The sequence below is a fragment of the Mastigoproctus giganteus genome, chromosome 1 (assembly GCF_048544385.1).
Source record: "Mastigoproctus giganteus isolate SK-2022 chromosome 1, ASM4854438v1, whole genome shotgun sequence".
NCBI lineage: Eukaryota > Metazoa > Arthropoda > Arachnida > Uropygi > Thelyphonidae > Mastigoproctus > Mastigoproctus giganteus.
The window spans coordinates 29632965-29647952 of NC_143575.1; the positions used below are offsets into that span (position 1 = coordinate 29632965).

The 14988-nt window shown below is 36.5% G+C and overlaps 1 protein-coding gene across 1 annotated transcript in view; it reads right to left on the minus strand.

Annotated features, from left to right (window-relative positions):
- The window catches only part of LOC150090671 (rac GTPase-activating protein 1-like), a 131848-nt gene that overhangs the window by 72877 nt on the left and 43983 nt on the right, over positions 1-14988 (minus strand). The window contains exon 6 of the mRNA XM_090389937.1: positions 13595-13772. Within this exon, the coding sequence (XP_090246063.1) occupies positions 13595-13772 (178 nt within the window). The remainder of the gene's footprint in view (positions 1-13594; positions 13773-14988) is intronic.

The following is a 14988-nucleotide window of genomic DNA, read 5'->3' on the forward strand; positions in this document are numbered from 1 at the left end:
CAAATGAAAAGTGTACACCAGCACCTCAGCATATGCACTTTGGTCATCTAGGTAAAAATGTTTTTAAGATCCTATCTTGCCAATTATAGCCTAGGCAGCCAATAATTCCTGGAACCTAACTCCCACCTTTCATATATGCTCTTTAAAATTTATAGAAATGGCATTCATTCAGACTTCAACAAGCAGAAATTGATAATAATATCATTAGTTGGTACTCCAACTAATGATATTATTATCAAAAATACCTGTATATCCAAACAATCTTTTACAGTCTACTGACCACTTATATTCATATAGGTATACAACATGTTTATTAATATTTACTATAATAATATTTACTATAATCATAAAGTATAAAACTGTTCAATATGAAATGTTAAGTTAGTAATTTGTTTTCTTGTTTCAAGAAGATGCTTAGGTGCTAGCTGTTTATAATTACCCTCTGCTGTAAATATTGAATATATTTCTTTGTTTTAGGTATTTTTGTACGTATTTAGTGATATCATAAATACCTTTTTTTTATTCAGTCAACCTAATGTATACAGCCCTTTGTTTTTCAAATTCATCAAGTGTTCAGCCCAATCAAATTTTACCAGTTAAGCCTAATATGCATGTTTGTAGATTGCTATATGCCTATGCATATAGCAATCTATATAGCAGAGCAACTCAGTGCTTGACCATATACTGTAAAAGTATATGGTCAAGCACTGAGGGGACGTGCTAATGGGTGAGTGGCAGTAGGTTCCATATCTGATCAATAGAAATCTTTTTATAATTTTGATTATTTGGTGTTCTGCACTATGTACTTGTTAGCATACTTGTTATATTTGATTAAAACTTGATTCAGTGCAGTTGTTTTCATTTCAAAAAGTGGGGAGAGGACATTAGATAAAATGAAAAATAAAGCATACCAAAGGTTCCTTTGGTATGCTTTTCCCATATCCAGGCCACTCCTATGAGAAGCTACAGGTGAAAACCTGACTGGTCCTTAAAGTTTGCACACCAGTGTATATTCCTGGGCATAATTTTTGTGGTGATACTACTTTATGCATTTTAGTTATGGTTATCTGAAAGATTTATTTTGGCACTATGCAGTTTGCAAATGTTGCACTTTTACCTAACATATGATAGCTCCAGTGTCTTATTTTGAACTATCTGGATTTTTTTTTTTTTTTTTCATTTAATTAATTATAGGATGCTGTTTTTTTTTAATGTTCTTGTTGATTTTTTAGCATTTTTTAACAATCATGTCAGTTCAGGTATTCTTAATTTGCTTTGTGTGATTTTATACATTTCATTCAATATGGTGATTTTCCTGGTTTTTTAGTTGTCCATGTATAATTCATTTTGTCCCCCCCCACTTCTTTACTCATGGTGTAGTTTATGGTTTACCCAGAGTTAAAAGTGGTTGTGCCCAATATATAAAAGAAGATGGATGACACTGCCTCTTTATTCTGGGTCATTCTGTTCTGCTTAGCTCCTCAATAATGAGGTCGAAGGGCTCAAAACAGCTGAATGAGACGGCGGCAATATATTTCATCTTATCAATCATCTTTTTGATAAGATGGTCACATGCACTCTTTCTGTTTAGTACCTCTCCACTACGGTTTTACCCATACCATAACAGGGGCATTATCAACACAGTTCTCTATAAAGTATTTCCACTCATTTTCAAACTGGTCAGAGGATACCCAATACTGAACCTTGTAGATTCATCTTCCAACACTATCAATGAGATAAAGCTGCTTTCATTTTGACAATTTTCTTATTATGAAAAGTCACCACGATGGAATAGGGTTTGGAATCCCTTTGATTACTGCCATCTGTAACAATTAAAAGGGACCAGTAATTCAGTGCATCACTGTCTCTTTTTTTTCCCTGTATGTGCAATTTCACTAATGAAGACTGATATTTTTATTCTTCCACAACCATAATTTTTTTGCAATTTCAGTATCGGGAAACATATTTCTGAAAAACCCACCTGATTTTTTTTTTTTTTTTTTTATGTGAACCCCAAACACGAGAGGTATTAGAACCTATAGTACTTAGTACCGTGCTTGGGTAGAAGGTTGAGAAGACGAAAGAAGATATTTGTTGACATTGGACTTGAACTTCTGTAGATTGTAATTTTCAGGAAATACATATGAAGGAAGGTTGTTCCAGAAAATGGCAGTTGAATGAATAAATGAGGAAGATGAAAAGTTGGTTCTGTGGGTTTGAAGTTGGACAGTAAATGGATGTTGGCTGGTGGCGGCACGTGTTCGGACTGTTTTGAAAGAGAGAGCGGGAATTATAGAAGCCAATTCAGAAGAACAGTGCCCATGGAAGTATCTGTAGAAGAGGCATGCAGCAGGAACAGTGCGTCTATGCGAAAGCGAGTGGAGAAACTCTGTTAGAGATGAATCATTAATTAACCTAACTGCCCTCTTATGAATGGAATCAAGAAGCCTGAGAGAGGTTTTGGGAGCACCACCCCAGATGTGGGAACAATATTTCATGGCAGGGCGGATTTGCGATTTATACAGAGTGAGCAGCTGTTTGGAAGAAAAATAACGCCGAGAGCGAAAGAGAAAACTAAGTTTTTTAGATGCAGAGGAAGCAATATTTGTAATGTGCTTGTGCCAAGAGAGATTAGAAGTCAGGGTAATCCCCAAAAGAGTTATATCATTTTACCTAGAAATCGGAGTGTCACTAAACATAAGCATAGGAGCAGAAGAATCCTTTTTGCGAGATATAAGCAAGACTGAGTTTTAGAAGGGTTGAAATCAACTAAGTTGTCTTTGTCCCACTGGAGAATTACCTGAAGATGGGCATTTAAGGAATTGGTAGCAGATTTCCGAGAAGTTAAAGCTGATTGAGCAGGACAAGGTTTCTCAAAATGGAAAGTTGAATGCAATGTGCTATCATCGGCAAAACTATGGATAGGATTTCCAGTCAATGGAAGACGGTCATTGATATACAAGAGGAAAAGAGTGGGGGAAAGAACTGAACCTTGGGGGACACCGGCATTAGTGGAGAAGTTAGAAGACAGAGAGCCATCTACCATCACCCTCAGTGAGCGATCAGTGAGAAAACTGGATAACCAATTACGAAAAACAGTTGGCAAACCATAAGACGGAAGCTTGTTTAGAAGACCTTTATGCCAAACATGATCAAAAGCCTTTGAGATGTCAAGAGCAACTACTTGTGTTTCACCGAACCTTTCCATTGAATTAGTCCATAAATGGGTAACATAAGCCAGAATATCACCAGTGGATCGACACTGACGGAATCCATACTGGCGATCGTTGATCATACAGAAGCTTTCTAGGTGGTTTAAGAGTTGGCGGTTAATTGATTTCTCCATTACTTTAGAAAGAGTAGAAGTAATTGCAATGGGACGATAATTGGATGGGAGGGATTTGTCACCCTTTTTAGGAACTGGCTGGATATGAGCAAATTTCCAAGCAGAAGGAAAAACACCTTTGGAATAAGAAAGTGAAAAAAGGTGGCAAAGAATAGGAGTAAGTTCAGGAGCACAGGGTTTGAGAACAAGTGGAGAAATACCATCGGGACCTGGAGCTTTCTTAGCATCAAGATTCATCAAAATCCTTCTAATATCCTTTTGACGGAAGACCACAGGAGGCATTGAATGGAGCATGTTGGGAATGGTGGGAGGTGTTTTACCAAGATCATTAATACATGAGCTGGAAGAAAAATGGGATGCTAGCAGGTCAGCTTTATCCTTGGCTGAAGTGACAACAGAACCATCTGGTTTGGACAGAGATGGGAGCAGAGATGGGCAAAAGTTGCGGCCAATAGCTTTGGCAAGAGACCAGAATGCTTGGCTACCATTAGGGCAAGAAGCAAGTTTTCTACTCTTAGCCTGTTCAAACTCTAGTTTGGACTGATTAATAACTGCTTTACAATTGTTGCGAGCTTTGGTGTAGGCAGAAAATGAATCTGAAGAATTAGAAACAAGCCAATTATGATATGCAACGTTCTTCTGTTGGACAGCCTTAGCACATTTATTGGAAAACTAAGGTTTAGATAAGGGGCGAGATTTTAAAGTAGAGTGTGGGATAAAGGATTCCATTCCTTCAAGAATAATTTCACTGACACGATCTGAGCAAACGTTGACATCAGAAGTTTTGAAACAGTAATCCGACCAAGGAAAAGAAGTCTCGCAGGTCATCCCATTTTGCATTCTTGTAATGCCAAACAGCACGAGGTTGGGAATAGCCATGAGATAAAGGTTCCATTGGAGAAGAGACAATCACCAAGTTGTGATCTGAAGTGCCTAAAGGACCTTTCACTTCGACCGTGTACTTAGAAGGGTTGTTTGTGAGAAAAAGATCAAGCGTATTGGCTGTATGATTAGGATTGTCCGGTATTCTTGTTGGTAAATGAACAATCTGTGCTTGGTCATTAGTAATTGCAAAAGCCTCAGCATCTCGACCTGCTGGGTCCGTGTGACTAGAAAACGGAAGCCAGCTGGAGTTGTGAACATTAAAATCACCAAGGAAAATTACCTCACTGTTAGGAAAGTTGGACTGGAGAAAGTCAAGTTGCAAAGAGAGGAAGTCAAAGAGCTCCAAGTGATTAGTGGAGTTGGGAGAACGGTAGAGACAACAGATGAATTTGACACAATGAGGTAGAGAGATTTTAAGCCAGAGAAGATCAAAGAGAGGAGATTCCAAATTGCCAAGTCTCTGACAGGGAATATCAGAACGGACATATGCACAAGTACCACCTTTGAGGCGAAAGGAATCATACAGCGAATAATTTGGGCATCTGAGATGAGCAGTGTTGAATCAACTGATAACTGAGATTCTGTCAGAAAAAGTACATGGGGTTTGGCAGACTGCAAGTGGAAATGGACATCGTTGAGATTAGAATTGAGACCACGTATATTTGTGAAATGAATTAGGAAGTCCTTGGGAGGTTTAGATCTTTTCGCAGATAAGCTTGCTCTATTAGTTTGACAATTCATTGTGTATTCAATAGTAAGAAAATGTGGTGGGACATGCTGTATGAAGTAATGAAATTTTTGGATATGGCATACATGTGGTAAGAATATACCCAGATCCTTGACATAACGTGGCCTTGACAATGCTCTCCGCATACACACTACTCGGACTCCCTCCAGTCACTATCTGGCAGAGTAGAGGTAGCAAGATTATACACTAGCTGATCCGGAAGCCTCCTAGAGAGTTACCAATAGGTTCGGTCCAGTGTACTAACTAGCGGCCAGCCTGCGAACACCGTTTTAGAGCTGTACCCTCGAAATGTAAGGAATATTGGATCTCGCCACGACGTTCATCATAACCTCAAAAGTCATCAATTATACTGCATGATGGAAGAGATAGGGAAGGGTTGACCGGAACTTAGCTCTAGAGACTAAACATGGGTTCCACCACTTCAAGCCTCCAATAAGCAAAGTGGTGGTATTTCACTGGTTGATGAGAGTCATCTACCACCTAGTACTGCCTGGTAACATAGAGGGGCGGCGGTCCTTCATGTGGTGTGGGCGCCACACCTCGACCCCTGCTTACGTTGGTTCACACCTAGGTGGTCACCCACCATGTACTTGTGCATGGAGGTTATACCCAGGATTACTAACAGTCCCACCATCGTGAAGGTGCAAGCAGAGGATTTGGCTGTCACAGACCGTCCAGACTTCGCCGAAATTGGGTCCACTTGACTTGAGTGTCACCCGAATATCAGTTCCATCAGCGTTTTAGACTCCCAGGTAGCAAGTACAGCTTGTCTGGCATGTCTGTGATAACCTCAAGGACCAAGCACAACTCAGAGAAAGATTATGTTCTCTGATAAGAGATGGATAAACATTGACACATGTAACAGTATCATAATCCCTATGAAATGCTACTTGTGGGAAGACTACATCCATTTCTGAATTCCTTTCTGCCCATTGCGTGCAACCCGTCCTTATGCTTATTTGTTTGCAAATGCCTGATTACACTGCTTTTTTCACCACTTGAAAAATCACTCTCCATATAGTACACAAAGCAAATGTATTACCTTTTCCAGATTTTACCATATATGGAACATCTTTCATATGTCTCCTGAAATTTTATGTCTTAATTCTTCGGTAGCTTACTGATGAAGATTGTTAATTACCTTCACAGTACACAGGCATGATGAAATTCTGTGGTCAAGAGTTACAAAAAGTAGTTTCCCCTATTCCAATTTCTGCATATGTCACATGACATAGACTAGCGTGCCTGATGGCCACTTCTTCAATGAAAAGAAGCAGAAATTTTTTAAAAATTTTGAATTTAATGTAGCTTTAGTCTTTTTCTTTGCCAAAAATATGGAGAAACACTAAGTAACAATAGCAAGACAAGAAGAAAAAGCAACTATACGTTATACTAATTGTTATGTGATAGTAGTATTACTATCACATAACAATTACATCATACAAAAAATATACATTACTTAGAGACACATATTCTGTTTACATTATACATAGTGCATGAGTAGAACACAAACAACACAGAAGTGCAAGCTCAGCAAATAGAATTTATGCAAAAAATAAAATAAAATAAATAAATAAACAATAATAATACATCACAGATTTTGCTCAATTTTTGTATGATTTCTTAATAACGTTTATTATTCAAGAAAAGAAAAGGATCTATTCTGTATTTATTTATTACCCGAAGTGTGGGATAGGGAAATCACCAAGCCAGTGTGCTAATTCTGTTTGCTAGTGGGATGAGAAAGGGAGAGTTTGGATTTGGTAATTTCAGGTGGAATACACTAATTTTTTCCAAAAAAAAAAAAAAAAAAAAAAAAAAAAAAAAAAAGGAGTGAGAAAATTAACGAATTGAGAGAAGCTTTATAAAGGTAGATAAAACTTTTACATTCATTAGCATGCTTTAATGGAATCCAATTAAGATTAATGTACATTAAGAGTGAAGTGGAATCCACTCTTCACATTGGACCAGTTAAAAATCTTATATTCAATTAAATGAAGAGAATTTAGATTTATGTTAACAGAAAATCCCAAAATTAAAGAATAAACAGCACATGGATTTTGTTTATGGCTTGGTATGTAGTTTTATTTGTTTTTTGCTTATGTTGAGGTTAATTTATATACATGGAATAAACTTTTGAAAAAAATTGAGCTTTGTTCTTATTTACAGCTCAGCCCAAAAATAAGTGTTCACTTTTAGCTAGACCATTATTATTAGCTATGAATTCCAGACTTCTCAACCATTATTTCTGAATGTAAAGGATCTCAGAATGTTATTTCTCAACAACAACATTCTGAAAATTAAGGTACACTGAATATGCTCTCTCAAAAAGAGGTGGAAGTGAACATATAAAGTAAGGTATTAAAGTCTAATTATCTAATTATTCCATAAAGCAAAGAATGAGTTATGGTGTAACAAAAATACTTTTGGGTTTGAAACATGAATTAAATTTTATGTAATAAGCCAAAATTCTTTAAAATTTTAATTTTATTACCATGTGATGTGAAAAGAAATTTTGGATCTAAGTAAAATTCCAAAATTTTTACAAAGAAACCTTTTTGATTTTCTGATTACTCAAAATAGGTGTAAGCAAAATAAGGACAATTTTTTTTGTGAATGACATATGTGCTGATTTTCCAACATTAATACTAAAGGTTCAGACTAAAGATTTTGAAGTGAGAGGCAACACAGGAGAGGACACCATTTAAACTCGACTTTGGCAGCAGTACTTGAAAGAGACCAGATTTTTAACATTATCAGCAAAAGCTATGTGGAACTTAATTATGGAAATACTGGAAATTAATTATGGAAATAATGGAACTTAATTAATTAATAAAGATGGAAAATGTGCAGAGAACAGATCATGTCCCTGCTTGAGGAATCCCTGCATTAATAAACATATGAAAATACTGCCTAGTCATTTGTAGACATACTTCTCTCTTTGTTAATGCTTGTTGGACAATTCTAGAATATCACCCTTGATATTACAGAAATTTTCAAGATTAATAAGAATGAGCTTTCACCTCATCAAAGGCTGATAAGAGAAATAAATACACATCCAGTGAAGCTTTTCTGTGAAGGGTTTCAGATGCTAAGAATGAAAATTCTAGAAGATCAGAGGTGGCTGAAACCCTTTTTCTATAATTGATACGCTCAAAATTTGGGATGTGCAGGCAGGAAAAAGAGCTCTCTGAAATGGTTTCAGAAGTGAGGAAGAAATGACCATTGGACATCAATCTTTGATTTAGTTTGGTATGTCAATTTTTGGAACTGGAAGAATTACATAAGCATTCCAGATAGGGAGGAAAATCTTTCAATGAGGCATATTAAATATAGGAATCTAAAACACAGGCACTGAAGGATTTCATTACAAAATAAAGAATAAGGTCCAACCTAAGAGTGTCGGTACAAGAAAGCGTTTTTATGACTTTTCTGAAAAATGGTGTGGTAAAGCAGAATGATGATAAGAGTGTCTTAAAAAAAATGGGTTTTCTGGCCATGAGAGACCACCTCATCAACCAGGCAAACCACAGAATCTCTCTACATCTTGTAGCCATTCAAGAGGACCAGAAGGGAGCAGGTTAGTTTTGTTTTCATTTAAGAAGATTCTCTTATGTGGAGTTCTACAATCAAAGAATTTATTGATCTTCAATTTTTTTAAATGGACAAAATTAACTCTTACTTCACAATAAAATTTATCTTCATCAGAATTGCTGTTTCTTCCTAAAAATTTTTTTTGCTTTATTTTAAAAATAGCATTCAATTCATTTTGACTACATAGGAAAGTCATCAAAGTCATCTTTGTAGGAGTTCAACAGCAAAATCAAAGTGAGAGTAAAGCAGCATGTCCGATGGAAACAATCCATAACCTGCATCTTTACAACTGGGTGGCCAGTTTCCTCTCTGATCACTCATTGCACATGATGTCCCTCTGTCAATTTCTTAATTAATGCAGACATTCTGAAAGGTTCTGTTCTTTCACCCACTCTTTTCCAGATGATCAGTGGATGAAAAAACAGAACCTTCCCAGAATCTATCCAGTTTTGCTGATGATGGTATGTTACAATTACTTCCCACTTTGACAACCATGCTTTGCAGAAACACATCTGCAACTTTTCAATTATCCACTACCAGTTACTTATATGTTGATGTTCAGATTATTCTATACTGGGCAGAAGAAAGCTTTGTAATAACAGCCTTTATCCTTATAAAGTCCAGCCCTGTTTTTATTTTTCACAAAAAAGAGCCTGCTATTCACACTTATCTTCAACATCAGATTTCTAAACAAGATTGTGTGCCTTTACTAGGAATAATACTGATTTCTAACCTTTCTCAGTACAGTATAAGACTATTACAGGCCTGGAATAGCAGAGTGGTCAAGTATAGGAGTGCAGTAATGCAGTTCCATGTGTGCAGTAACACACGTTTAAGTAGGCTGTGGTTCAAGCATGTGCGACTGCTAAATACAGTTAATGATTGTACTCACTGTCAAAATAATCTATTCTAAACTCCTCTGGCCTTGTAATCATACCACAGTACAAACAAGAACATTTTTGGCTTGGCATAGCCAAGTGGTCTAACAACTGTATTCATTATTGAAAGAATTAATTGTAAACTCCTCTGATCTAGTGGTTGTGCTGGAGTATAAACAGTATGTTTTTTTAGCCTGATGTGACAGAGTAGCCAAGGAACAAGAGTGCAGTAACACACACCCATTTGACTCGACTGGCTCAAGCCTACGCGATTGCTAAATATGGTTAACAATTGTATTCATTATCAGAATAATTAATTGTAAACTCCTCTGACCTAATCATTATGCTGGAGTATAAACAAGAAATATTGCATTACATGCATTGAAAAAATAAGACTTTCTCTTTACAAATTCCAATGCCACCCTACTCTGGAATAATACTTGCAGATTTAGGGTGGTGCATCAAAAATCTCTGTTAATTTCTGAGACTGTCCAAAAGAGAGCAGCAGTCAGGTTAATTATTGATCCCTCTGTTAAGAACTCACTCCACTCCCTATCACCCAGACATTGTTTCTGCTGCATGCCTTTTTTATAGTTCTATGGGTGCTGTGTTTCTGAATTAATATCTGCAATTACACCTCTTTCTTTCACACCGATCGAAACATGTGTCATAAGTGATTAATAACCATTGACAGTTCGACTCTAAACTCAAACTTAACTTCTCCCCTTGTTCATTTCATGCCTTCTACTTCCATTTTTTAATTAACTATCCTTTCTATGTAGCCACTGAATATTACACTCAAGTCATGTCACCAAGTATCTTCCATCTTCTCAACTCATATGATACTAGAGTCAAGAGAATTTCTATAAGTAGGTCAATCAATCACTAGCAATTCTACAACACAATTCCTGCTACAATTTCACTCCTTCTCACCAACAAATTGTTCATATAAAAAATGAACTGATTACACAAGCAGTTGTTACCATGAATTACATGAAATTATGGTTAAAATTTTTCTCCACTATAGAGTGAGTACTCTGGTGGTTTCCAATAATCTTTTGTTTGAGATTATAAAAAACATGCATGTGGATGTCAGAGAAAGATATATAGAATAAGGGAAACACCTCACTGCAGTTAAGAAAATATTCAAACCATATTGCCTTGATGTTATGAGCATGGCATAATGTATTAAGACGTCCTGACCTCAAGAGAAATCACAAATTTATCATTGAATATTTGTGTGATTAATTCAATCTTAACAGAAATAATCCATAAAGATGACACCTCTTTTAGACAGGATTAAATATAAATGTTATATTTGCTTCTCGTGACAGAGAAAAAAAATGCATGGGATGCATATAAATTATCAAGCGACACAGAAGCCTATGGCAGATATAAGCTAGTCTGTAATCAAGTCACAAAGGAGGTTAGGCAGGTGAAAGCAGATTACGAGAAATCTTGGGCAAAGGATGCTAAGAAAAACAGCATGGATTTCTTTACTTATATAAGCTCTAAAAGGAAGGGGATGAATCTGATTGGTCCACTTGATATCAATGGTTCGACTGTTGATCCTGCTCAGATAGCAAACAAACTGAATGAGTATTTTGCATCTACATTCACACATGAGGAGTTGTTAAGGTTTGAAAATGCCAGAAGGTTAACAAATTGTAGCAGGGTGCTTAATGATTTTGTAATACTGAGAGCAAAATGGAGGAGAAATTGTTGAAGTTAAACGTAAGAAAGGCACCTGGGGTGAATCGAATCTATCCAGTTATATTAAAGGAGGCGGCAAAGGAAACCCTTAGCCATAATTATGAGAACATCCTTGGACTCAAGGGAGGTCCCCACAGGCTGGAGATGTGCAAATGTATTTCCAATTCACAAAGGGGGATCGAAGTGTGACATGAGTAATTACAGAGCAGTTAGTTTAACTTCTATTCCGGGTAAAATAATGGAGTCACTGGTTAAAGATGCATTGCAGTATCATCTAAACAAGACTGCAGCAATAATTAAGACACAGCATGGGTTTGTTAAGGGAAAGTCTTGTCTGACAAATTTGATAGGATATTATGATGTGGTTACAAAGGAACTGGATGCAAAAAATAATTTGATATCATATACTTGGATTTCAGGAAAGCTTTTGACACTGTTGCACATGGAAAACTATTGTACAAATTGGAGCAGAATGGTATTAAGGGTAAGTTGCTACGATGGATAAAAGGATGGTTGAGTAGGAGAAGACAGAGGGTGGTAATCAATGGGTGCTGCTCTTCGTGGATTAATGTTATTAGTGGAGTCCCACAGGATTCGGTGTTCGGCTTAAGTTTTGTATATTTATCAATGATATTGATGAAGGTATATCAGGCTTAGTGTTGAAGTTTGCAGATGATACAAAGGTTGGCAGGGTTGTTAATGACAGTAATGGCAGTGTGCTACTGCAACAGGATCTAGAAAATTTGGAAAGATAGGCTGAGTAGTGGCAACTGAAGTTTAACCTTGACAAATGCAAAGTACTGCATATGGGTAGAAGTAACCCGAGAGAAACGTACCGTGTGGTACTACACTTAAGGTGGTAGTAGAAAATGAAAAAGACCTGGGAATAATTATGCAGTCAGTTATGAAGTTTTCTGAGCAATGCAGACAGGTTGCCACAGCAGGTGATGAGGTTTTGTCAATGATATATAGGAATTTTGCTAGCAGGAAAAAGGAGGTGACTGTCCCTCTGTATAAGGCAATGGTCAGGCCACGCCTTGAGTACTGCATACAGGTCTGGAGGCCTCATTTTAGGAAGGATGGAGATTTGCTTGAGCACATACAGAGAAGGGCAACAAGATTGTTGAGGGGAATGAAGGGATCCTCTTACCAAGAGAGGCTTAAGTTCTGCAAATTGCAGTGGCTGGCGACTAGGCACCTGCGTGGTGATCTGATTGAGGTGTATAAGGCTTTGAATGGATAGAGCACGCTGAATTCTGATGGGATTCTTCCACTTGTTCAGATTACGAACCTAAGGAGGCATAAATTCAAATTAAGGAAAGACAGATGTAGAAGAGATGTGCGGAAATTTGCCTTTAGCCAGTGGGTGGTTAATTGCTGGAACAAACTTCCATCTGTCATTGTGAAAGTTGATACGTTAAATAAATTTAAAGAAGAACTGGACAAATATTTAGAGGGTATGGTTGTGTGAAATTTTTTTTTTTTTTTTTTTTTGGCTGATGCTGCATAAGCTCATACACTTGCATCACATGCCACTACTACTACTATATTTTTTTTTTTTATGTAAACCCCAAACACGAGAGGTATTAGAACCTATAGTACTTAGTACCATGCTTGGGTTGGAGATTGAAAAGATGAAAGAAGATATTTGTTGACATTGGACTTGAACTTCTGTAGACTGTAATTTTCAGGAAATACGTATGAAGGAAGGTTGTTCCAGAAAACGGCAGTTGAATGAATAAACAAGGAAGATGAAAAGTTGGTTCTGTGAGTTTGAAGTTGGACAGTAAATGGATGTTGGCTGGTGGTGGCATGTGTTCGGACTGTTTTGAAAGAGAGCGGGAATTATAGAAGCCAATTCAGTAGAACAGTGCCCATGGAAGTATCCGTAGAAGAGTCATGCAGCAGAAACAGTACGTCTATGAGACGAGTGAAGAGACTCTGTTAGAGATGAATCATTAATTAACCTAACTGTCCTCTTCTGAATGGAATCAAGAAACTTGTGAGAGGTTTTGGGGGCACCACCCCAGATGTGGGAACAATATTCATGGCTGGGCAGATTTGCGATTTATACAGAGTGAGCAGCTGTTTGGAAGAAAAGTAATGCCGAGAGAGAAAGAGAAAACAAAGTCTTTTAGATGCAGAGGAAGCAATATTTGTAATGTGCTTGTGCCAAGAGAGATTAGAAGTCAGGGTAATCCCCAAAAGAGATATATCATTTTGCCTAGAAATCGGAGTGTCACTAAAGATAAGCATAGGAGCAGAAGAATCCTTTTTGCGAGATATAAGCTTTACAGATATATGCTTTACAATGGAGAAAATTCCTTGGAAAGATTGCCAATTCTATAATCAGTTATGTAGAATAAAGGGTTCATTCTTATTTTGATGCCAGCATATTCCATTAGTTTTTATATTAAAGAGTCTACTCACCAGACTTGTGGGGAGGTCTGCACAAAACAGGTTCCTTTGATGAATATAAAGGCTCACTGTTACTGCGTTCCTTTTGCTGAAGAATACCTGTCCTTGGCAAATGAACTACGCTATTTTTTGGCAATTCCTGAACTCGCTGAGTAGGCACAGGCTTGCCATGATCTGCATCTCCACTACCCTTTAAATAAAAATTGAAATATACATATACAATGAAAAATATAAAAATATCAACACTGTTTTAAATAAAAAGTAAACAATGAAAGTAATCAACATACTATGCCACCTCACCCAACTTTATCAAGAGTAACTCAATAAATGATTTTTGCTAACAAATTTATTTGTTATAAACAAAAAATTCAAGTGACATCATGTATACTGTTTAGTAAATAAAGCCAGCATAAATTTATGTTATTACTGCATATGTCAAGCACAGAAACAACTGAACTGCATGTGAATCTCAAAACCATACACCATCATTCAAATGCCTTACAACTTTTAGGTAAGTCAGTGGATGAAATATACTCGTGCCTCCTTACATGATATGCTTCTACCACACTCTAAAATTTTCAGTTACATTTTTTGGCATTAATTAAAAGCTGACTTCTCAATCTTGTCTATCTACTGAGTAGTTACACATTATTAGTAACAACAGTCCAAATTAGACTACTGTTGGATATCTAAAATGAACTTTTGGATGAAATAGTGTAACGCTAAATGTCCTGTTACAGGAGCACATCAAAGCACAAATCATAATAACATTTGACAGGACACCACCATGTATGGCAATGATTCTCAAGCAAAACTTTGCAATAGTCACATACAGTCTGATGTGAATGAATGGTAGATAGTAATCTGAAACAAGTCTCTCTGAATTTTGATCCTTCTAACTTGTTTGAATTAGTTACTCCCGAATTTTTTTTTTTTTTGTATTATTCATGAAAATAGCCAGCCATTGCACTTGATAATTGCTGCTTTACAGCAACTGAACATATTTATTTTTAAATTCTTTTTAGAATTGGAATTCTTTTTGAAACTTAAAATACTATTCACCATTATAGAAACCAAAATACAGTGTAACTTGGGACTGATTAATTATGTTAATTTATAAATAATTTGTCTTATTTGAGTTTTGTGTAAGTTAAGCATTAACAAGTCAACAGAAATTTTTCAACCTGGCAACATTTATAGCTGAAAATATACCTTGATCATATGTGACCAAGGTATGTTTACAGAAATTGAGATAAAACCAGCATGGCACTTCAAATGGTATTCATATCCACTAAACAAAACAGTGAATTGCATTAAACTTCAAAGATGTAAATCTTTAAAGTTCAATGCAATTCAGTGGTCTCAGACAGTTTTTACATTCTATACATTGGGTCCAACTGATGATG